Here is a 24,899-nt window from a genome sequence, read left to right as displayed (position 1 = left end):
CTCTTCCAGTGTCTCTGCCAGGCTCTATGGAATCCATTGCCCCAGATACTCTCCTGAAACACAAACCAGGCCACTTTACTCTCCTGCTGAAGGCCCACCTAAGGCCCCAAAGCTCACACTCCGTAGCAGCCCATCGGGGGAGACAGTTGACTTCCGCACCCGCCCGCCAGAATCCTCAGAGTTTATACAGAGGCCTTAACGGGGTTCAGTTACATTGACCGTCCAAACGGTCTCAACGCCACACTGCTCTCTCATGGCTGCATCCTTGGAACAGCTCCGGCGGGCAGAACATACCTTCCGAGGACAGGGGAGGGAGTGAGGTGCCTCCAATTGCCTGGGTCCAGCTTGAGGCTCAGTTGGCGGTCACGTCCTCTCGGTGACCTCCTCCAACAGGACCGGAATGGTGGGCCAGTCTGCCGAGTTGACTGTAACCGCTAGGCAGGTGGGAAGGGCTTGGAAGTCAATGTTCTGAAATCACCCTTGCTGATCACATGTGTGTGTGTTGACGTGTGTGCCTGTGGGCAGATAAATGGTACCTTTTCGGGATATACTCTTGTAGCGTGACCTCAGGTTCCTTAAATTAACCTTCCTGAAGACTTGATAAAGCTCTTTTGTATATTATTAGGGACTAATACGTAAAACTGAGTACCCCAACTGGGTGTGGTTGGCCACCATCTTGCGGTTCATTCCCTTACAGAATGCTTACCAAACACAGATTATTCTGGGTTGGATATTCCAATTCTAATAAGCACAAGAGTCAACCCAAAACAGAAATAGCTAATTCCTTTTGTGAGCTGGGCCGTGGAAACCAGGCACACTCTTCCTTTCCAATCCCTCTGTTGCGTGATGTTCCTATTTCTCTCTGCTTAGACTATTAGGTTCTCCTGACTCAGTGGCAAAAAAATTAGGGAAAGTTAGGAATACAGGCTAGAGGATATGGTAAGAATAGGAGGGTAGAATTGCTTTAACAAAATTATCAGCACACAAAAATCTATCTGCAGGACTAATACAATACAACATCGATGCACGGCTCCTTCATTTAAGGACCTCCTGTAGGAGTCTAATATGAAACATTTTAGGGAAAAAAAGAAACCAATATTGGGGCATTTCCCTCTCATTCAAGGCTTAGCTTGGTGTTGCCTATGTGACCTCCTAGAGTGGGAATTAATTATTCATTGTTTTTCTCTCCTATTACAAGCTTTCTAGCTACTTTTGGAAGAGAAAAGCGAGTGGCCTCTTTTAAGAGTTCCTGTGTATATTTTGGTTTTCTTTGCCTGAGCTGTTATTTTCTGAACTGTCGCTTAGATTCAATGGCTCCAACTATTTCTCTCTTTCTCTCTCCCCCCGCTTCCCCCCCCCACACACATACCCATTTTCCTTGTTTTCCTCGGATCTTTATTTTCAAGTCGTCTAGCTCATCAGTGTTAATCACTCTGTCCCCAGGACACAGAGATGCAAAATTCAGAAGAGAACCTTAAACGGTAAGGTTACCCACAGGGGTTTTAAACGTGACATGTTGTTGAAACGAGGGGACAAGGTTTATTTTAAGCATCATTAGCATTATTTTTATGTAGTTTTAGCACTGAATACATTATTCACACATCACAAAGAGAAAACACACAGTAGCGCCCATTTATATGTCTAGGCCAGTGTCTACTCCTGTGACATTATCTGCTGGTAGATTAGAAGTCAGAGGTGAAAAAGACAGATTAGAGCAATCAGTCCAGTTTTTTTGTGCAAAACAGTGTTGGGTAGCATTTTACTTTAAGAGAGAAGGAAAAGATTTCACAGAGCTGTGAGTAGGGCGCTTTATCATTAAATGGAGAGAAGTGCTGCAAACCACATGTAGCAACTGAAGTTGAGCTTTTATGTGTCTTGGTTGTCAACAGCTTTTACTATCTCAGCCTATCCTGACAACAATAATTAGAATTCCGGGGAGAAGGAGGAATGTGTCGGATACTGCAGACATGTCTCTGAAATCATATCATGCTGTTTTGGACAATGCGGATATCGGGTTCCTCACCTCCTCTGCCCTGCAATTCTTCCCTCCAGCTGTGGAGTCTAGGGACGAATCTCCGAATATTCGCAACCCCTGGGCTGTATCCAGTGCTAAGCAAAAGCCAGGTGACACAATAAAGCATCCTTTATCTTTCAAAAGGTCCCGCACTAGGACCAAGAGAGGGGGCAATACCCGGGGAAAGATGGTCTTTCTTTTGTGGAAAAAAAATACCGGGATTGTTTCCACATTGCTGTTTCACGCCTCCCTGGCCACTCTCTACCGGGTTGTCGCGATTCTTTTCAAAGACAAGTCAGAAATGTGAGACTCTGCGTTGCCGGCAGGTCAAAAACCAAACTTCCTTCCACTGGCGGATCAGTCGAGGCCTTGGTGACCTCCTGCAAATATACATAAGGAACCGTACCTCCACCTGCAAGTCCATAACTTCACTCGTGTTGATTTCCCGAAAGAAATGACTGCCTCCCCTTCCCAACCTCCACTTTACTTCCTTACCATTCAGGGCAGATGCCGTCTATTCCAAAAAGCCCCGTGAAACCTGACTCCTCCACCCTGTCCCTAATTTTGGATGCACGACTTAAGTAAGGTCTCTTAGCCCTGAGTGATTATTTCTGTCACAGCAGTTATCACGATTGTCACCGGCCTGTCCTAGGACTGTGAACTTCCTATGGGTGGAAGCCATATCCACAGAGCTGAGCAATATGTTGGGCACATAGTAGGTGCTCAATAAACCTCTGAGTGAACTAGGAATACACCCTCTTGAGGTATACCCTACATACAGGAAAGTGCACACATCTGCAATGTACTGAATTGCTACATATGTGTACACAGAGGTATAAACATATATAATGACCCCAGAAGAACACTCTAGAACATTCTCCAGAGGCTCCCTGGAAACCACAGGCTTTAATTGCTCTGGGAATGAGCCCCATCCATCCTGTGAAAGAAGGTTGGTTGTCAGTAGTGAACTCCAAGAGGATGTAAGATGCTCCGATTCATCACAGGTAGAATGCTCTGGATGGGGAAGGGACATTTTATTCCAGAGAAAAGTGACAACGGGGATTAAAGAACAGAACCTTTAAAAAATGCAAATAGTGAAAAGGGAGCATAAACATTTACCTTTCTTCCCTTCCCCCCCCCCGCACCCCGACACTCACCCGGAAGCACAAGAACCAGTGAGGCCCTGGAAGGAAGGTCTCAGGACTCTGTCACGCCCTCACAGCGCCTTACCCGTCCTGATACCTATGGTGACCAGAGTGACTCTGAACGACCGAAGTCAAGGCTGCCCAAACCTGTGTGACACACGCAAGGGGTCCTGCTTCTAAGCTCCCCGCTCACCTGTGCCTCCCACGGACCAGCGTGCGTTCTTGAGCCAGATGACGCTGCCCGCAAAGTCGGAGAGGAAGCCCCTTGACCCCTTCCCCATCACTGCGGCCGCTCGTGAACTGACCCAAAATGTTTTTGTTTTTTTTTTCCTTCCTTTCTCAATCCAACCTTTATATCATCACGTTATTCGCAGAGTACTGAAGACCTGTGCTATGGGTGTGCAATCTGTCCCTGCAAGGGCACTGGGCCTGCGGCGGGGGCGGGGGGCGTCGGGTCGCTGGCGGCGGAAATGCGCTGCCAGGTGGAGGGGTGCCCGTCACGCCCGGTAAGGCTGCGGGCTGGGCGATCGGTGGCTTGAGAAAGTGAGGATTCCAGTTGATTCCGCCCGTGGCCCTGACTCCCTTTTAGATAAGTGGCCGGGCGGCGGTGCTCTACTGCGCCGTCCCCCGCAGCTGGAAGGGAAAAGGCGGTCACGCTCCCTCGGTCCCGGGCGGGGTCCCCGCTACCCCCGGGACGCCACCCCGCTCGCACGCCGGGGCGGCTGGGGGAGGCCGCCCGGCCCCGCCCAGCCCCGCGCGAACTGGGCCGCACCCACTTCCCCCGGGAGGCGGCCCGCCGCGGCAGGGGCTGACGTCACAAGGCACCCAGCCGCCGGCGCCCCGCGGTGCGCGCCCAGCGCCGGGACCCGCCGCCCTCTCGGCGCGACACCTAGGCGCGCCCGCGCGCGTGCCCGTGCCAGTCCCCGCCCGCCAGCGCCGCCGAAGATGGCGAGCCCGGCGCCCCCAGAGCCCGCCAAGCAGGGATGCCCGGCTCCCGCAGCCGCCGAGCAGGCGGCGCCGCCGCCGCCGCCGCCGCCGCCGCCGCCGCCCCCCCCCCGGGCTCCCCGCGAGGAGCAGGAGGGGGAAGCGCAGGAGGAAGGGGCGGTGGCGGGCGCGGGGCGGCAGGTGGAGGAGGCCGCCGGCGGGGTGGCCGCCGCGGTGACCTGGCTGCTGGGGGAGCCCGTGCTGTGGCTGGGCTGCCGCGCCGACGAGCTCCTGAGCTGGAAGAGGCCGCTGCGCAGCCTGCTCGCCTTCGTCGGGGCCAACCTGCTGTTCTGGTGAGAGCTCGGGGTGGGTGGGGACGCCGGGGAGGGCAGGTGACCTTGGGGCGCTCGGGGGCGGGCGGAGGGCGCGCCCAGGGCCGGGGTGGGGGGGGGAGGTGCACGCCGGACCCCGCGGAGGAAGGTGTCAGTCATGGCCCACTTTCTCGGCCACCTTTCTCAAACAGGTAGACACACTTCAACTTTCCTCCAGACCCACCTCCCTGTAAACAGTTGTCATTCTCCGTGTGTGTATGCAGCCTCGTGGGAGAGGTGGTGGGCTGACCCCGCGCACCTCGACCGACAGGTGTGCCCAGAGTGCACTTGGTCTTGGCTTTCCGAAACTCTCAGGTCTTGACCTGCTCGCCCAAAGCCTGCCAGACCACAGACACTTGAACTTGCATTCGTTCTTGCACCCAGAGCGGGCCTATCTGGACCAGCTTAGGGGCACGCTGAAGACTGAGCCTGTGTCCATCAGCCACCTGAGATGGGCACTGAATGATTTGTTTTTCCGTTCCCTGGAGGGTTGGGTTTACTGTCTTTACTCCCTGATGAGAAAACAGGCGGCAAACAGGTGGATTAGGTACATCGCCGTGCCCCGCAGGTGTGCAGTGTGGAAAACAGTCGTGTTTTTAGCTGAAGAACAGAGAGAATACACAGGAATGTTCTGTGAAAAGCCCCTGATCAACAGGTTTGTCTCTTCAAAAAGCACCCTTCACCCCTAAAGACAGGGGAAGTGTGTGGCTCCTTTATTGAAGGTCGTGCCCTGTTATCTGTTACCAGTCTGATGGAGGGTGGAGAAAAACCTTCTTTGTCTGCAACTGTGTCCTCATAACAAGCATGACCCACACACTGCAGAATAAGCAGAGCTTCAGCAGTGGATACTTGTTACAGGACATAGATTTCTTAAGCTTAAAGTGAGAAAATAAATGACCGCAACATACACAGCCTCCTACTTTCTAGGTTAGCTCCTTTGACCTGAAGGTTTTTCTGCAGATCTGTGCTAGTCCTGGTTTTTTCTCCTGAAATGAGCTGTTTCTTTCTTTTTTTAATTATTTATTATTTTGGCTGTGTTGGGTCTTTGTTGCTGCATGCGGGCTTTCTCCAGTTGCAGTGAGCGAGGGCTACTCTTCGATGTGGTGCACGGGCTTCTCATTGTGGTGGCTTGTCTTGTTGTGGAGCACGGGCTCTAGGCGCGTGGGCTTCAGTAGTTGTGGTGTGTGGGCTCAGTAGTTGTGGCTCATGGGCCCTAGAGTGCAGGCTCAGTAGTTGTGGCACACGGGCTTAGTTGCTCCGTGGCATGTGGGATCTTCCTGGACCAGGGCTCGAGCCCGTGTCCCCTGCATTGGCAGGTGGATTCTTAACCACTGTGCCACCAGGGAAGCCCGAGCTATTTCTTATTAGACCCCCGAACGTGAATTAACTGCGCTTCGGGTCTCTTACCTATCAGTGTTTCTAGAGTTTATTCCATAGTTCTGCAACCTGTTATGAAGTTACAGTGGGCACTCAAAAGAAGGACGATATAGTGTCTGATGCTATATTGGGCAACAGTCCCATAGTCTTAGGGCTGGGTCTCCCTCATTTTACCAATGAGGTAAAATTCTCTTTCATAATTTTAAATTTTATTTATTAAAAAAAATAGCCAATAGCCTCCGAGTTCAAAAGTTTAAAGGTACAAAATGTTAAACGCTCTGTAAATCTTTTTCCCATGCCTGTCTCTGGCTATCCACTTTCCTACCAGAAGCAACCAATGTTACAAGTTTCCTGCGTATCTTTCCAGATAGTGCATATTTCAGCAAATACAAAATATTCTACGCAAATTGTGGAATACTATCCGGACTATTTTTCTTCTTAGTGTACTTTGGCGATCACTTCCTTGTTCTTTTCCAGCTGCACAGAATTCCACTGTATGGATGTCACGGATTAACCTGTCTCCTACTGATGGACTAAGATTGTTTCCAACTTTTGCTATGACAGCATTATAGCTAATGGCCTAAACATGCATCATTTTGCATATAAGCAAGTATTGCTGTAGGATGAATTGCCAGAAGTGGAATTGTTGCGTCAGAGGGGGATGTGCACTTGTATTTTTTTTTTCTTGCGGTACACGGGCCTCTCACTGTTGTGGCCTCTCCCGCTGCGGAGCACAGGCTCCGGACGCGCAGGCTCAGCGGCCATGGCTCACGGGCTCAGCCGCTCTGCGGCATGTGGGATCTTCCCGGACCGGGGCACGAACCCGTGTCCCCTGCAGCGGCAGGCGGACTCTCAACCACTGCGCCACCAGGGAAGCCCTTGGCACTTTTCTTGATGTTATTTTTGGGGAAATGAACTTTTTAAATGCATATTTTTGATTGTTCAGTACCTGGTACCAGCACTAGTGTTCAGGATTTTGAGCCTGGGTTCAAAAGCTCTAACCTTTATTACCTGCCCATTATCTGCAAGATTCTAGTGCTGTGCACTGAGAGCACAAAAGCTGAGACTTGGCCATAACAAATGGGTATAACTCAAGGATGAATGGAGCGAGTGTGGTAAAGAGTCAGAGAAGGGATCATTCATTATGATGCAGTTTTTTTGGGGGAGGTGGCATCCTGGCTAGAAGGGACTGTGAGGTCTTCATAAGGAGATCATGCTCGAGTCAGATTTGGATGGACAGGAATGATTTGGGTAGATCTAGTATATGGTTGATAGCATTCCAGTCCTAAGGAATTGTACTTAATGTTTCAACCAATATATTTGACTGATGCAATGCCACATGAGTTGGTGGGGAAAAGCAGGGGAGATGAGAGTGGCTGGGTGTTTTGGAGACGCATCTGGGGGCAGTGGTTGCCTCGAGTGTCATACTTTGTTTTTGGACCTGTTTTTTCTATAGGCAATGGGGACCCAAAAATGCCTTGTAAAAGTGCCCATGAATATTTTAATGGGCAAGTAAGTTGTGGTATGTTTATTCCTACCATAAAATAACATATAGAACAATGAAAATAACCTACAGCTATAGGCAACAACACAGATGAATTTTACAAACGTAATTTTGGGCAAAAAAAAAAAAGCACACAATATGTACAGAATGATTCGGTTTTTTGAAAACTCTGCAAAACTAAACAGTACTGATCAGAGATATGTTGATAGAAGACATTCTTATCTGCGAAATCAAGAGTGGTTGTCCCTGGGAGGAGGGAGAAGGTTTGATGACAGAGGGCACGTGGAAAGTTTTGGAGTACAGGCAGTGTTCTGTTTTTTGACTTCAGTGGTGGAAGTTACTTGGTGTTCAAGTTATAATTATTTTAAAACTATGAGTGTGTGTGTGCATTCTTATCTTTGATATATTTTTTGAAAAATACTAAATAACTCTTAAAAAAATTGGTATTCACTCAGAGCTCAGAGGAGTTTGATAAAATACAGACCATGTAGCACCTGTCTCAAGAAGCAGGGTTTCCACAACCTGAAATAGATTGCCCAGCAGTCTAATAGTCCTAGAGTTGGGTCTCTCATTTTACCAATGAGGGACATGTTTGTGAATTCTTTTTCTTAATTTAAAATTTTATTTATTAAAGAATGGTCAATACAGCCTCACAGTTCAAAAGTTTAAAAGTATAAAACGATAAACAGTTTGAAAGGCTCTTTCCGACACCTGTCACTGGCTACCTGTCTCCTTCCAGGGGCAACCAGCGACACCAGTTTTAAGCACACCATCAAATAGAATGAACCCAGTGAAACGGAAAATACCCATTTGCTTTTGTTTTTAAAGAATTAGCTGCTTGCGGTATACTGTCAATAAAACGCACACACTCTAAGTGAACAGTCAAATGTAAACGCCCATGGAACCACAATGACAATCAAGGTCTAGAACATTCCATCACTCCTAAAGATTACTTTGGCTTCCTTTCCCACCTGTACCCACCCCGGGGATTGATCTGTTTTCTGTTACTATAGGTTAGATTTATCTTTGCTGAAGTTTCATATAAATGATACCTTATGATATGATGTGTTTGTGCCTGGCTTTGCTTACCCAGCATAAGGCTTTGTGATTCATCCCTGTTGTGTATGTCAGTTTGTTTGTTTCTCGTTACGGTTGACTAGGCTGCCACTTCGGGGATATACCTCAATTTGTCCATCCATTTGCTAGTCGATGTTCTTTGGGGTCGTTCGTTTTCACGGTTGGCTATTACGAGTAAAGCTGTTGAAAAAATTCAGGCACAAATATTTGTGTGAAATGTCTGGTTTTGGTGGGAGGAGTGTGGCAAGCTCTGGCCATGCTTTATATGGCCACGTGGCAGTTGCCTTGGGTAGCAAGGGCTGGAGGATTATGTCTCTCTTCTTGCTCTCATTGCTGGTCATGATACTGAAACCGAATGCCACACAATGCAGCCTGGAAAGCTGCTCGGATGTGATTTAGTCTTGAACCCGCAGTTGGAGACCACGCGTGCAGAGAAATCTATGCTGGGCCTCTTTCCTCAGAGCATCTGGCACTACCTGATGACATTACCCTCCACTTGTATAAATAGTTCAACTGCAAGACACTGATTAGCCTGAGGTGATGACACAAGGGCATGCCCTGCAGGGGACCTCGGGTCCTCTAACTTTTGCCGTATTTCAGGCTGGGCACCTGTGCCGTCTGGAATGCCCAGGATCCACTTAGAGTCCTTGGAGGCCTGTCCTCCAGAGTTGGTTTGGAAGGTTGCAGGGTCCAGCTCCCACTTGATGTCAAGAGCCCCTCTATGCCATCGCTGATGGGTTGGGCCAGCTTGCATTAGAGCAGTGCCCCTCAAAGAGCGATCTCTTACTGGCATCATCGTGGCCGTCACCTGGGTGCTTGTAGAGATGCAAATTGTAGGCTCCACCCCACACATACGAGCCAGAATCCCTGCGGTGGGGCCAGAGCATCTGAATTTTCTCCCGCTCACCAGGTGACTCGAGTGTGAGAATCACTGCATTTGAGCACTTTCTGGGATCATGAACTCTCTTCTCCATGAGGCAGCATTTCCACTGCTGGACAACTCTGACTAGCAAATATTTTTCCTATACTGAGTTAAGCTCACCTCTTTGTTATCTCTACAGCTCCCCAAGGTCCAGGCTCCCTCCCCAGGACAGTCCTCTGTCTGTTTCAAGATTTGTTCTGTTCTCCATTTCTGTTGAGTCTTCTTTCCCCCAGAAGAGAAATCCTGGGCTCCTTCCACTGACCAGCCTCTTCTAAACATGCTTCAGTTTGTATGTATTCCTCCTCAAATGCAGCATTCTGAGATGATACGACCAGTGTGTACTTCTCCCCATCTTCCTGGACAGCATCCTTCTCTTCACATGGCCTGAGACAGAATTTCTTTATTCTACTTGATAGTAACTCCTTTGACAGCTACTACTATTAATGATTGCTGCTGCCATCAAACTATACCTGCGTATATAACTATATACGCAGGTATAGTTCGTCAGACTACAACTAGTAAAATTATTAAGGATGCTCACGTTTAGCACCTCATTTAAATCTTACAGCAACCAGTGAGGCAGGTATTATTCCCCTTTTACCCAAGAGGAAACAGGCCCACAGAAGTTAATTGAGTTGTTCGCGATGACTTTAACCTGTACTATTCAATAGAATATTTGCAGTGATGGAAATAGTTGACGTTTGTGCTGTCTGGTATGGTAGCAGGTAGCCTATTGTGGTTATTGAACTTATGACATGTGGCTAGTGTGACTCAGGAAGTGTATTTTTAATTTTCTTGAACTTAAACTTCAGTTCAGATAGCTACATGTGGTTAGTGGCTACCCACATTCAGTAGCACAGTCCTGACCTGGGTCACGGGCCTGGGTGATGAAGCCATGTCCTTTTCTGCAGATTCAGTGTTTCTTTCTTTTTAAAAAAAACAACTCTGTCACTCTAAGGAATAATGGACGACAGATATGGGAATCAACAGGGCTTACATTTTTCAATACTACAGAATTTCACTTAATAGTTTCAGCATGGGGTGAAGATAGTTATGTTGGGAGAGGGTGGGTTCTGCATTGAGAGGGATCATTTTTAGCCTGTTAGCGAGTCTAGTTCACGTCCCTTGCCTTATCTCAGCTTCCTCTGGGCATCAGGAGCCGTGGGAGAGTGTCTGCTCCAGGCCCACATGGTGTTGGGTCCATGGGGTATACCAGAAGTCCCAGGTCTGCACTTGGCTCTGAGAGCTTACTCTCTGCTTTAGGAGACATGGCTGGTTCAGTGAATTGATTGAAACAATGCACCACACTTCTACATTGTATGCCACAGTTTCTAGGGCTTTATAGTTTAGGAATAGTGGCTATCAGAGGGGTTTGGAATACTTGATGAAAGCTCTGTGCGATTTATTGTATGTATAGGCCTAGCAGAGGAGGTGTAACTATAAAAGTAAGGTTAACAGTGAGGGCTTTCCACGTGGGACAAACCCAGGTATAAATGGGGGATGCGCACTGGATGTCGTCACTCTGGGGAGACTCACCTGCCTCAGGCTGAGGGTACATTGGGGAGCAGGAAAGAGAAATTATTATTCTTGTGTGCACGGAACCAGCATGGGATCTGAAACACTGTAGATGCTCAAAAAGGTTTAGTGAACTGGACTGGACTAGAGGGTATTCCCCTAGCCTGGACAGGGCAGGGCTGGTTTAAGGAAGGTCTTGCAAAATAGAAAGGCTTCAGGTCATTGAAAATAGTTGTGGACATTTTTCATATTCAGTAAATGTTTCTTGAGTAGTGGCCTCATGTGCTTGTTCTTAGACCCAGGAAATCTTTCACGAGTTCCCACGTAAGGCTGTCCTCTAGGCCTTGGTCCTTTAGCACCAGGAACTGCTGGTTGAGGACCTAAGAAATGGGGCCGTTTCTACCAGATTAATGCTCATTCTAGAAACCCTTCAGGTTTTCTTCTCTAGTGTAATAACCACAGAGCTCATCGTTAGTGATTTTGCACAATTTTATGGTTGTGCCTATTTGGGTAATAACTTTCCCTCAGCTTCTTTTTGCTGCTGTTTTTCCTTCTTATCCTGTTGTGTGTGAATGTTTTTAAGCTGCCTGATTGATCGAAATGGGTACATATTAATGAGGTGTATCATTATCACTAGCTGCTGGGAATACAGTGATGACTAAGACACATTCTGATTCCTGGTGAGAAGCACAGATTAGGAAGCAAGTAATTCTCAGGTTATGCTATGAGCACTAAATTATCATACATGGGCCAAGATGAACCAATAGGATTTCCTTAGGCAGCAAATTGGGGTATGGAGATTGGGGAAAAGACGGGAGAAGCAGTATGTAAAAAGTGGAAGAGAACTAATACATATTGAGTAGCTATTATGTGCTAGGTACTCAGTTAACTGATGGAAGCTTGAACAGGGTACACAGTAGCACTCATAACTATTCATTTATATAGAGAGAGAGGGGAAGGGAAGGGGAGAAGATGGGAGGGGAGGGGAGGGGTGGGACACGTATTTTATTTTCTAGAGGGAATATCCACAGGTGAGTTTGGAAAGAGAAACATTGGGGTCAGTTTCTGAAGAGTTTACTATTGGATTGTGCTAAGGAATTTGGACTATATCAAATAAGCAGTCTTTGTCTATTACTTTTATGTAAGTACCATCATATATATACCGTCATATAGCCATAGTCCCTTTATCTTAAGACCTCCATTCAAAAATTCAACAAATATTTATTGTCTACTACATGCTGACACTGTTCTTGGTGCTAGAGATGTAACAGTGGACAAGAAAGCATGAGATCCCTTTTCTCATGGAGCTTGTATTTTCGTGGTGGAAATGGTGGAAGAAAGACAATAAACAAATGCACAAAATGCTAGGAGAAGCTAGGTGCTGTGGAGAAAACTAAAGCAGGGACAAGGGACAGGGAGGGACAAGGAGGTGCTACTTTTCTGGGGTAGTCGGTGCAGGCTTCTCAGAAGAGTGACTGTGAGCTATCGCCTGAAAAGCACATTAGCGAAGGATCCAAGCAGCTACTTCTGCAGCAGAATGCTCCAGGCAGAGGGAACAGGGTGTGCAAAGGCCCTGGGGTGAGTGGGCTGAGGGTGTTTGCAGAACAGCACGGAGTCTAGTGTGGCTGGAGCTGGTTGAGCAAGCATGAGACACCATTAGTTTTAGCTCAGAACTTCATGCAGCAAGTGTGTCAGACTATGCTTACCGGCTTTCCATCATCCGCCCCCCGCCCCCCGCCGGTGAATGAGAGGAGCGAGAACCTGGGGCCAGAGGTGGGGCAGGACACCTCTGCAGGAACACGTACGTGGTGGTGAAGAGAGGCAGCGGGGTGGGGAGACTGGCGATAAAATCAGGACGACTGAGTGATTTCTTGGATGGGAGAAGAGAGGGGGTGGGGGAGTGACTCAGCCTCCGAGGGTAAATGAGGAGTGGCTGGTGTTAACCATTCTGAGGGTCCCTGGGGTTGCAGCAGGGGACGGGTTCGGTTGAAGTACAGATGTGTGTGTGTTGGGGGTGGTGAAGTTTCCTAGGGACCGCCTGCTGGGCTGTATGAGAAGAGAGCCTGGGGAGAGTGTGAGGAAACCGACCCCAGCAAGGTGGTGATGAAGGAGCATCTTCGGCAGGAGGGTCAGAGCGCCGCGAGTCCCAGAGGGCGGGGTTCCCCGGGAGCCAGGTGAGGTCGCAGCCGGGTCCGCTGGGGTTCCATCCCAGTCACACCAGAGGGGGACCCTCCCTTCCTCCCAGCCCCTCACCACCTCCCCCTGCTGCAGCATCATGGCTCAGTCTCTGTGGAGGACACAACTCCCTACCCTGCCCTCCAGGGCCCCTCTGGGATTTGGTCCTCAGGCCAGATCCTGACTTGGCCAACGGGAGTTCAGACAGTTGAGGAAATCCGTTCTCTCCGCGGTGCCTGGCTTTCGTGCCTACCAAGATAGCCGATTTTGAATGTCAGAAGCATTCTGTTGTTAGCTGTTTCTGTTGATTCCAGCTGTGGAAGAAGGACCTTGGTCCTTGTCTTTGAGGAAGGAATTCAGCAAAGGGACCAAGACTGTGAAATAGAGACAGTATTTATTAGAAGCACAGTACATGTAGAAGAACACACAGGCAAACTTGGGGTGAGTTGCGTGCAGTCGGGGTGGCTTAGGTTGCTTACATGGGGGCAGTTTTCCGGGTTGTCTCTGGCCAGTCATCTCACTTGTGCTTTCACCTGATCCGGGCCCAGTGATCCTGCTGGTATCTTATCTCGAAGTATCAGCGGGAGACCAGTTGCAGCCCCTCAGCCTGGAGCCAGTCTCCTACCTCCCTGTGTTCACTCCTTCTGCAGAGTCCTGAGCCCGCCCCCATGCCATTTTCCACCTGCTCTGCTGATGCCCGATGGGTCCTCTGACAGGTGTGGCATTTGTGAGGATGGGGGAACGGAGAGGGAAGGGTGGAGACAGGGGAAGGGAAGAGGGACAGCAGGGGCCTCTGGGGAAGCCCGTGGCGGCTGGGCTTAGAAGGACACCTGCTCCTCTGACACCTGAGGACCAGGGGGAAAGGTGGGCACACCTGGAGGGCAGGTGGCTAAGGGTCACCTGCCAGTGGCAGCTGATTTCTCTTTGGAGGAGGGTGAGTTCCTGAGATTGAGCGGGTTGAGGGCGGATGAGCCTGGCTGTCGCTTTCGTGGGGAAGGAGATCCACGTTTACAGGCCCTCTCTTGTACAACTCTATTTTGCTGTTGCTCTTAGCATTTTTTTCTGTTTGATCTTTCTAACTTTCCAGCATTTCTGGAGAGCTCCTTTTGATAAAGGTCAACTCTATCAGACCCCCACTTCAGTTTCTCTTCTCTTTCTTTCCCTGGGAGCCACCCTTCTTGGAGTCTTCCTCCCCCTGTTCTGATCTAGTCTGATTGTCCCCTGGGTCTTCTGTCCCTGCAAGACATCTGCGTCGTCACCCCGTTCCCCCTCTCCTGTGTGAGAGCCTCTGTCACTGGACCCCTGCTGAGAACGGGGTCAGGAGAGTCAGCAGCACCTGTTTCTTCTCCTTGAGATTATTCATGATGGTTTAAGGTCTAAGGTTTTCTTGTGTTTGCTCTGAGTTCTTGGCGTCTGTTTTCTGTTACGGGACTCTTTCTTGGTGGGCTTTTCGGTATGGAGAGAGTACATCCTCTAGCATGTTTTAGAGGACTCGTGTGCAGAAAATATGTTTATCCCACCCTTCCAGCTGATTGCTGGTTTGGCTTGGTTTAGAACTCTGGGTGGGGAATAATTTTCCCTTAGAATTGTGGAGCACTGCCCTCCTTTCTTGCTTGCTTCCAGTGTTGCTTTTTGCAGATGGATACCTTTCCAACACCTGATCTCTTATAGATGGTCTGCAATTGGTCCAGCTATTGGTTTATGGTTTCTGGTATTTGGGTAAGGAGTCAGTCTGACTGCTGTGTTATTATAGCTTGTGCATTAGATCTTCGGGCAAGCTTAAAGCATTTCTTTTCGCCTTTCTTACTTCCGGGACTCAATGTTTGCTTGCCATGTAAAGGCTGCATCTGACTTCGGTGGTCCATTCTCGAGATGGATGGAACTGAATACAGGGCTTCTGTGTGCCTCCAAAGGTGACTCACGCATTAAAGAGCCTGAGTGGCACCTCCCCGCCCCCCCTCCCCAATCGTGCAGGGCTGCTGCCCTGGCTGGCTCCCACGGGCTTGGCTGAGTCGTGCCCCGGGGGGTGGGCGTCAAGCCTGGCACCTGGCCCGGCTTTGCAGGAACTTGCGATCCTAGGATAGGCTGGGCCTAATTGAACTAAAAGGCAGAGAGAATTCATACCTTGACCTCATTAGCACAACGCTCAAAACAAGTAGTGTCCTAACTTGTCACAGACCAGGGCACCTTGAGTCCAGAGTGTCACTGTTTACATTCGAGGTCTGGTTTGGAGGCAGATGCTACGTTGCTGCCCCTTTCTGCTTGTGTGCTTCCAGAAAGCCACACTGGCGCTCCTGGGTGTGTGTTTTGCTGATCTGTGTAGCACTGAACGAAATGGACATCCAGAGTCGCAGATTTCAGCCCAGGAGTCATAGCATGAATCTATTAGAATCAGCTAGGACCGCGAGCTCCCCAGCTCTTTGGAGGTACTGACCTGCTTTCGGTATTTCAGACAGCTGGGGAAGAGGCTTATTTCCGTGACAAGGTTGCACTCACTCTGACCTAGTAAACTGTGCTATGTATTTTGTTAGCAGCTAAAACCTTTCAAAAGAAGGCACCTGTATGATGAAATAAAAGGTAGGGAATCCTTGCTTCAGTTTTACCCCCTCATTTTATAGATGAAGAAACTGAGTCCCAAGGCCCCACGATGAGCTGGTGACAACGCGACCCTTTCTGAAAACTGCTCGCCACCAAGTGTGGAAGCCGTGAGCACGGGGAAACTTAGGAAGGTAATCACAGTGTTCCCAAGGGCAGAACCGCCCACCACATGATCTTATAGGCCCGTGTGGAGACTCTGCTGAGTGGATCCAACCACACCTCTGGGGTTTTGAGCGTCTGGAGTTGGTGTATTGACAGATCTCCCCAAGGCTCAGCAGGCCCCTCCAAAGCTCCTAGCCGTGAGCTTCAGGCCTTCCCCCGGGACTTCCCCCTCCCTTCTTCCCTGCTGTCACGTAAGCCAGAGTTTGTAAAAGTCACTTTTGACAAAAGGAGACTTTCTACTGCCCTCAGTAGCCATGGCTTGCGTTTGACTTGCACATCTACTCAAAGCAAGATGTTTACCATCCAGCTGATGGAGTACCACCTTCTTTCAAATGATGAGGGTAACTCGATCCTGGGAGACCTTTCCTAGGGAGAATTCTTGTCACTAGAAAATGTATTTATTATTCAAAGGAAATATTTTTATATGTTCCTGAACTGCAAATGGACAGTTATGTTTGCTCAGACGCCACCAAGACCTGTTGAAATGAACATCAACCCGGTCCGTTTAATAGCTATATTTGTTGTCAAACCCAGCTTAAGGGCTTTTCTGTTGTTAATAAAATCTCTTGAAAAGAGCTGTTGATCTCTTCTCTTCCAGCTCTCCTGTAGCTGGTGCACATAATACGGGGTGATCACAGACAAAAAGCATGCATGCCCTCAGTGTTTAAAAAAATTCAAGCTTTCCTGAGAAATAACAACAAAATATAAAAGCAAGGACTAAAGCTATCCATTCAGACAGCAGGGTTCAGGGACGGTGGTGTGCAAGACTGCCGCCGCTGCCGACTTGCCCATCCCAGGTCCCCCGAGGAGAATTTCACCAGGAGTCAGGAGGCAGCCTTGTGGTCTCTAGCCCTGGGTTGCTCATGAATTTCATAAAATCCAAATCCGTCTTTGTATATGGAGGAAATGGCTCATAAGCTGGAGGAAGGGACATTATATAAAATTCCTCTTGCCAGCTGAGTTCCTGTTCCATGAATGGATATATCTTGCGGGTATTGACTGTAGTTTGGAAACCGTACTTCATCTATTAAATCATCTTTTTAGGAATGACTATATCTTTTCTTGCATACCTTATGAATTTAACTTCCAGTTACCTTTGGGATAAATTCAAAACAACAGCTTGCATTGTCGCGTCGTGTAGAGTATCAGAAAGCTTTAGTGAGGGCCTTAAACCAGTTTATTTTCATAGTTTATGGAAAAACTGGTACATGTGTTAAATTTAACCTTTATCTAATAGGTGAATCTAAATATTTAAAGATATTTGACACTAAAGTTTCACTTTTGCCTCAAGTTCTAAGTTCCTTAGAATAGCTTTTAAAATATAATCTAGTGGAAATGGAAAATATCCTAAAGTTGCTTTTTCTGTTTTTTAATTAACTAGCATGAACGAATACTAGCTTTCATTTATCAGCGTGGAAATTGATAGTTTCCATTAAAATGTTTCACTTTTTTTTTTTTTTTTTTTTTTTTTTTTGTGGTACGCGGGCCTCTCACTGTTGTGGCCTCTCCCGTTGCGGAGCACAGGCTCCGGACGCGCAGGCCCAGCGGCCATGGCTCACGGGCCCAGCCGCTCCGCGGCATGTGGGATCTTCCCAGACCGGGGCACGAACCCGTGTCCCCTGCATCGGCAGGCGGACTCTCAACCACTGCGCCACCAGGGAAGCCCAGAATGTTTCACTTTTAATAATATCACTGAGTATTGTAGCTCTGATGTTGCCCGTGGAATCTCTGCTGTGTATGGGTTTGCCTGGCGCAGAAGGTGAATGTCTTAAGGCTCATGAGCCCAAGATTCATGACATGCTTGCCGTGTGTCTGTGGCATGCAAAAGCATGGCTGTTAACAAAAGAACCATGGTTGAGTATTGTCTTTAGAATGTCAGTGACGATCTTTGGCTTCTAGTTAGAAGAACTCCCAGATGTGTAGAAAGAAGCCCAGACACGTATTGTGTATGGGTGTGGCTTTCACATAAGCATGGCTGCTCCAGCGATGAGGATGCCTGCGCTGGCCAGGGCACCATCCTCCTTGACCTGACCAGTCACGTCGATAGCACAGTAAAGCTCGCCAACAGGGCTTTATTCAGCACGGTGGCAAGTTAGGAGAGCCAGACTGACTTCCCTTTAAAGAGATACAAATTAACCTAAGCCAAGGTCCCAGGGCCATCTGTTATCCGTTGCTTCTCAAAAGGTCTTCAAAAACTGTGCAGACATTTCCACGCTTCTTATGGAATTTCCCCCCCATTTTGGCAAGCTGTTACTGTTACGATAGTGTGCTTTGGGAAGTTCATGATTAATGATGACGTTAATTACACGCATGATTACATAATTACGTTAATTGACTCATCCATTCAACAAACATGGAATGAGCTACAATGCAGAAACGCATTATTGAGCACCTGCTTTTGGCCAGGTGGTGACCTCATCCGGGGGTGACGCTGGTGATCCGGACAGAGTGGGTCCTCCCCTCATGGAGCTTACAGTTTGGTGTCAGCAAATGATAAACAAGTGAACGAGCAAATGATATACAGGTGGGAGTCAAGATCGAGTGCATGAAAGGAAAAAACGTTTTTCTGGGGAAGCAATGGGATGACAAATGGCCGATGACAGTCGGCCAAGGAGACAGGTTTTCAGGGTTGTGTTGCTACTGGGTGTGACCCCGGGGCAGTGTCTTGACCTTGTGTCTTTACCAAGCTTTTGAAACGCCTTTTGCCAAAGAACTCCTGTCCTCCTTGTTCAGAATAGCCAATCCCTTTTGGGGGAAAGCAGGTTTGAAGTTCTGATGTAGCTGACTGCATGGTTGGGTTCATTCTAAAAAGACATGTTAAGAACTGACCAAAGGCATCTCTCTGTCATTTGTAAGCAGAGTTTTACCTCGCATTCACTTCTCGTCCGATTGAAATGCCAGCTTATGATTGAAATGTGGATCCTATTCAGTGCCAGGCTCCTGGTGCTTGCTCTTTGTGGCTGCGTCGAGGCGTTTTCTTTTATTGTTGGTGTTTAACGCCACATGTTATAAACACAGAAGCTGAGTCGCTCTTTTGGAGAGCTTAATGAGAAACTGTCACCTTTGCTCATCACGTGTGCTTTTACTCTGCTTCCTGGCATTGTTTTTCATGGGCGTTGTCTGTATGTTTGGAGAGTTAATTTGGCCCTGGGAATCTCAGGTGGAATTCTCAGGAGGACATTTGTTTTCTGCTAGAAGTTGGTTCGGACTGTTCTAAAGGACGGCTTTGTTTCCCTTGTTTAATTAGAGAGAGCTGTAGGGCTGTTCCGGCCGCCCACGGGTGTGCACGGGAGGGCAGGCCTGCTGGTGATGCTCCCACCTTCTAGCACAGCCACGGGAGTCTGGAAACTGCGGGTGCTGGAGCGGGTGGCATTACTCCCTCCTATAACACGTCCAGTCACTATTTATCTTGTCTTCCTCTTTTATTGCTCCTTTTTGGCAAACGGTGAAAAGCATTAAAAACAAACAAACATCCCAAGAGGTTCGCTTTTTTTAACCATTTTTAAAAAATTGAAGTATAGGGCTTCCCTGGTGGTGCAGTGGTTGGGAGTCCGCCTGCTGATACAGGGGACGCGGGTTCGTGCCCCGGTCTGGGGGGATCCCACGTGCCGCGGGGCGGCTGGGCCCGTGGGCCACGGCCGCTGGGCCTGCGTGTCCGGAGCCTGTGCTCCGCGGCGGGAGAGGCCACAGCAGTGAGGGGCCCGCATACCGCATAAAAAAAAAAAAATTGAAGTATAGTTAATTTACAATGTTGTGTTAGTTTCTGGTGTACAGCAAAGTGATTCAGTTATATATATATATATATATATATACACACACACATACTCATATGCATACATACATATATATGTATCTGTTCTTTTTCAGATTCTTTTCCATTATAGGTTATTACAAGATATTGAATATAGTTCCCCGTGCTATACAGTAGATCCTTGTTGTTTCTCTGTTTTATATATAGTAGTGTGTATATGTTATCCCAAACTCCTAATTTATCTCTCCCCCATCCCCTTTGGTAACCATAAGTTTGTTTTCTTCGTCTGTGAGTCTATTTCTGTTTTGTAAATAAGTCCACTTGTATCATTTTTTTTAGATTCCACATATAAGTGATATCATATGATGTTTGTCTTTCTCTGTCTGACTGACCTCACTTTTAACAAGTCAGGGTTGCATTGTTGTTCAGATCATTATTGCGGCTCCCAGGCTCTCGTGAGCTTGGGGTGGTGGTCTGTGACCTTCACTGCTTCACCTACATACTCGTTGTGTTTTATCGATTGATCCTTTTCATATTAAGAAGATAAGGAAATGTTCACTGTGTTAGTTTGCCTTCTTCTATTGGGGTGAAAAAGGGTTTTCCTAATGATGAAATATCAAGTTCTTACCGCAAAGAGGCCTTCTCAGGACCAAATTTGTGGCTGTCATTTTGCATCTCAACTCATGGTTTGAATTCCTGTGGGCTAAGCTTAAACCTGAGTAATCGTCTTTTATTTTCTCTTTGCCAGTTTCCTTATCTTTTTGTATTTTTTCCGTGTTATAGTGGACATTTAAGCTCTCTCAATTGCTTTTTGGACTGAGATATAGTAGAAATAAGTGCTCTCAAAGGCAGGCTAGTGTGTGTGTGTGTGTGTGTGTGTGTGTGTGTGTGTGTGTGTTTGGCGGGCGGGGGGGGGGGGCTAAGGAGGAGGGGTGAACTAGAGGTGAACTAGCTTCTAGCAAGATGAGCCCAGTTAAAGGACTTAATCTTCTGAGCTTCAGTTTCCTCATTTGTCAGAAACAGTAAGAATTGTGGAGCGAGCTGCCTCACGTCTGTGGCACCCCGGCTGTGAACTCACTCGGGCCAGAGCCGTTGTCCCGTGGTTCTTTTTCCGAATCACAGGTTCCCACTTAAAAATGTTCCATTAAATTTTATATTACTACTTGTGTGTGCTATATACGGAAAGTTAGTTTTAAAATCACAAATTGTAAAAGAAGACATTAAAATATTACTTTCAATAAAAATAACTTCTTAGATGCTGGAAGCCTGATTTGCGAATTGCCTTGCACTTCCGGGGCCAGGTTCCACTAATCCACCGGACAGGGCGGTTTCGTTATAGGGGGAGCTCGCTCCCGCCCGTGTGTTCACACACGCCCTCCGTCTGAGCGGGTGGGAGAGGCTCTGCTTGGTTTGCTCCTCAGACCCTGCCCAGGGGTACTGGAGGTCCTGGGCTTGGAGTCGGGGGACCCTGAAGAATTGGCAGCCATCAAAAGAGATTCATTCTCATCCCAAGTTTACTCTTGGTTTGGAATGTTCCAGAAACACTGTCTGGGGAATTTCGAGGACTGGGGTCCATGAGGCAGCTACCGGTTCTCTCTCATGCCTTGTGCACGGATGCACAGGCCTCTCCCTCTCTCTCTCTGTATTTCTGTCTCCACTTCTGTTTTCTCTTTTGATTGGACCCATAGGAAAGAACCAGAAAGGGTTTTCCGACCCGGATGACACAACAAGTCTTGGGCCTTGAGGTGGCACTGCCAATCACAATCCAGCTGGACAGTGGCCATTGGCATGTGGGCCCAGAGTGGGCTTTCCTGAGTTGGAATACTGGTGCCCAGATATTTGCTGTGCTTTCTCCTGTGCCTCCGGTTTGGAGGTGGAGTTTCCAGGGGTCGTGGCTCCCCCGTGCACTGGGAGTGATGGCCTACGTCCCCCGTCCTGTGCCAGCGACTAGAAGGACATCCAGTGGACCTGCACACACCGTTTTTATTTTTACTCAAGTTTTGAAAACATTTCCCACCCTGGGTTGGCCAGGCAGCCACACCAGGTAGGATTGTAATCTCCAGCTTTGACTGACCCGTTCCCGGTGTTGCCTTTTGCAGGGACAGACGCCCACGTGTGTCATCACTGTTCTGCCCCCTGAATGTATCTGTGGAAACTGTGATGACAAGAGTCCACATCCCGTTCTGGGTGTTATGTGGATTTGGGGGAACATTTTGGCATCCAATAAGAAACGTAGGTGATGTTCTTCCTGGGACGGCTTCTGGATGTGGTTTTCCTGATAGTAAGGGAATGTTTGTGTGGGGAGGCTGCTTGCCCGTATCCTAGGGAGGCTGTGTTCATAAACGGGGTGACCCTGGGTCAGCCCTGCTGACCCGCACGGCTTTGGTACACTGATAAAGGACACTTGATCTTGGCCTTCCGATGAGTGGCCCTCCCAGGATGGCAGAATTACTAACTCAGTGCTCAGTCTTGATGTTTTGGACATTTGAAACAAATCAGATACCTGCTTCTCTGCGTTGTGTGTTTGTTTGGATTTAGTGGGTGAGTGTCTAACTTACCGTCCAATCCTAAGTATGCCGGACGAGGTGTCAAGCAGGATACTGTGGCCTCTCGGATCTGAAGTCACCTGTTTGTTCTAATCCACACAGTTTCTTACAGTTTGTTCAGCTGTTTCAGCCTTGGTCTCTTTGGCAGCCTGAGAGAATGTCTCATTTTCTAGCAGGGAGTTTAGGAGAGACAGGGTGGTCCTCAGATCTGCGGGGCTGACCGGGCCGGCTGCAGGCTCGTTCACCTTGACGTAGAAGTGGACCTCGTAGTGGTCAGTTCAGTCCAGACACTTGGCTCAAGGGGTGTAGAAGCCTCAGTCCTAGTTCTGGAACATCGTGGCCTCAGACTGGGAGGGAAAGGGTCTGGGCTGTGTGAATCTTGTTGCCGTGCCTAGGATCTTGACAGGGAATGGTCATTCCAGGAGGCCCCTATCTGTGTGCCCGTGATCTTGGACAATGTGTATTAGAGTGTGATCGGGGTTCTTTCACCTGGAAAGGGATTGGCTGGAGCTGGGGAGGCAGAGCCCTGGCCGGGCTTCCCATGAAGAGGGGGAGGAGAGGGTAGGGATGGGCTGGGCCAGGCCAACCAGCAGGGCAGAGCCAAGGTGGGGTGGGGGCCACGTGGAAGCAGCGGGGCTGAATTCCAGTTGCTTGCATCCTTGGGTTTTCGCAGTGAAGGAGCTGGAGGCACAAGAAGATCATCGACAGCTGTGGCAACGCTGCCAGTCTTGGAACTGCACAGTGGCTGAATTCCTTTTGGGGGACCCTGGACAGGGTCAGGTGCATTGGAATGGGGTCTTGAACGGAATGCGGATGTGAGCTGATGAGTGGGTGACCACAGCTGAATGGGCATTTAAAAGGCAGGAGCCCATATGACAATTGTTCTTTCAACCCTGCTATCTAGAACATTCTGGTGCTTTAGATTGGTTGGTTAAAGTGAGATGCCAAGGGACTCCATACATGGTGTGTAAACAGGGAAGTGGACTTGGAGTCAAGAAGACCCAACTCTTTCAATTAGAGGCTGGACAGTTTTAGACAAACTGCTCTAACCTAGTCTATTTACGAGTGTATAATTTCCACATATTAACTTCATCGGGTGGTGCAGGAGCATTAAATGAGAAGAAGATGTAGAAAACAAACTTATGGTTATCAAAGGGGAAAGGAAGTGGGAGGGAGGGATAAATTAAGGGTATGGGATTAGGGGCTTCCCTGGTGGCGCAGTGGTTGAGAGTCCGCCTGCCGATGCAGGGGACGCGGGTTCGTGACCTGGCCCGGGAAGATCCCACATGCCGCGGAGCGGCTGGGCCCGTGAACCATGGCCGCTGAGCCTGCGCGTCCCGAGCCTGTGCTCTGCAATGGGAGAGGTCACAACAGTGAGAGGCCCGTGTACCGCAAAAAACAAACAAACAAACAAACAAAAAAGAGTATGGGATTAACAGGTACAAACTACTATACACAAGACAGATAAGCAACAAGGATTTACTGTATAACCCAGGGAGCTATATTCAGTATCTTTTAATAACCTATAGTGGAAAATAATCTGAAAAAAAAAGTATGTAACTGAATCATTTTGCTGTACACCTGAAATTAACACCTGAAACTAACAATGTTGTCAATCAATTATACTTCAACAAAAATTGCCAGGAAGATGTGAAAATATCTAGCAAATGGTAAATCCTCATTATGCCCCAGCTTCTTTCTTTCTCAGGCAGGCCCATGATGGTTCATTGAATTCATTACTGTATGTCTGGCCCCCCTACCCCCTACCCAAGAGCTAGTCTTAGAAGCCTCTTTAACCCCTGCCACTGTGTCTTGTGCCCGGTGTGTGCATTTTATTTATTTATGAAGGAAATTTATTTATGAAGGAAGAGGCCCCAAGTTCAGCTTGGATTTGGATCAGTTGTGAGGTATTGCTTCTAGGTTTACGGTTCATGGACTCAGAGAATGTTTGGTTGGGAAATGCCTGGGGAGATCATTGCAGCTCAGTGTTTGCAAACCCAGCTTATTAACACGTAGATTCGTGTGCCTAACCCCAAGCATTCGTCTCTCCCAGGTCCAGGATGGAGCCCAGGAATCTGCATTTTGAAAAAGTGTCCTGAGTAATGTGATGGTCAGTCATCTTGGGAAGGACTTATCTAGACACTGTCCACTTTACAGATGAAAATACTGAGGCGTAGAGAGGAGGATGGAGGTGTTTCTTACCAGCTGTGTGATTGGGGCCAAAACTCAAACTCTGCAGGTGCCACTGGGCAGACACACAGTATATATCTCATTGCCATTTGCATACAAACCCATGTAAACCAACCGGGCTGCCATGACAACAGCTGCTTGACCTCGTATTTATTTCTTTTTCCCCCTCTGTGCGTCTGGGTTTCACTGTCCGTTTTCTGTACACCGCCACCCCGTCGTCATCCCTCTTATCCTCCTGTGCTCCACTGCAATGCGTGACTTTGATCAGATCTCTTCTTTCTTCTTCTAGCTCCGTTCTGTGACGGAATCTTGGAGTTAGTATTTAACTTACTGGTAACTCAGCCGGAAGGGGCAGCAGAGGTTGGCTCACCCAACCCTGCTCGGAAGTCAGCTTCTACTGAGCTGCAGTGACCACCTGGGACAGGTGTGAGGCAAGGTGGATGGGCAGACATTATACACTAGGAGGCGCTAAAGAGCCCACCGCATGGCCCAGTGCTCCTGACTTGATTTGCCTGTGGCTTTTCTCTTAATTCCATTGCAGAGCTGGGGTAAGGCAAACCTGATTTCGCCTTGCCTTGACCTCAGATGGACTTGGTTCCACTCCAGCTGCGCCCTCGCCCCTCCCACT

The 24,899-nt window shown here is 48.4% G+C and overlaps 1 protein-coding gene across 1 annotated transcript in view; it reads left to right on the top strand.

The window, feature by feature from the left end:
* The first annotated feature begins 4,104 nt into the window (after positions 1 to 4,104).
* Positions 4,105 to 24,899, top strand: part of RETREG1 (reticulophagy regulator 1) — a 121,840-nt gene continuing 101,045 nt past the window's right edge. Inside the window, exon 1 of the mRNA XM_065873997.1 lies at positions 4,105 to 4,436. Within this exon, the coding sequence (XP_065730069.1) occupies positions 4,105 to 4,436 (332 nt within the window). The remainder of the gene's footprint in view (positions 4,437 to 24,899) is intronic.

The sequence above is a fragment of the Phocoena phocoena genome, chromosome 3 (assembly GCF_963924675.1).
Source record: "Phocoena phocoena chromosome 3, mPhoPho1.1, whole genome shotgun sequence".
Taxonomy (NCBI): domain Eukaryota; kingdom Metazoa; phylum Chordata; class Mammalia; order Artiodactyla; family Phocoenidae; genus Phocoena; species Phocoena phocoena.
The sequence above is the reverse complement of the archived record's forward strand: the minus strand, read 5'-3'. Positions and strand labels throughout refer to the sequence as shown.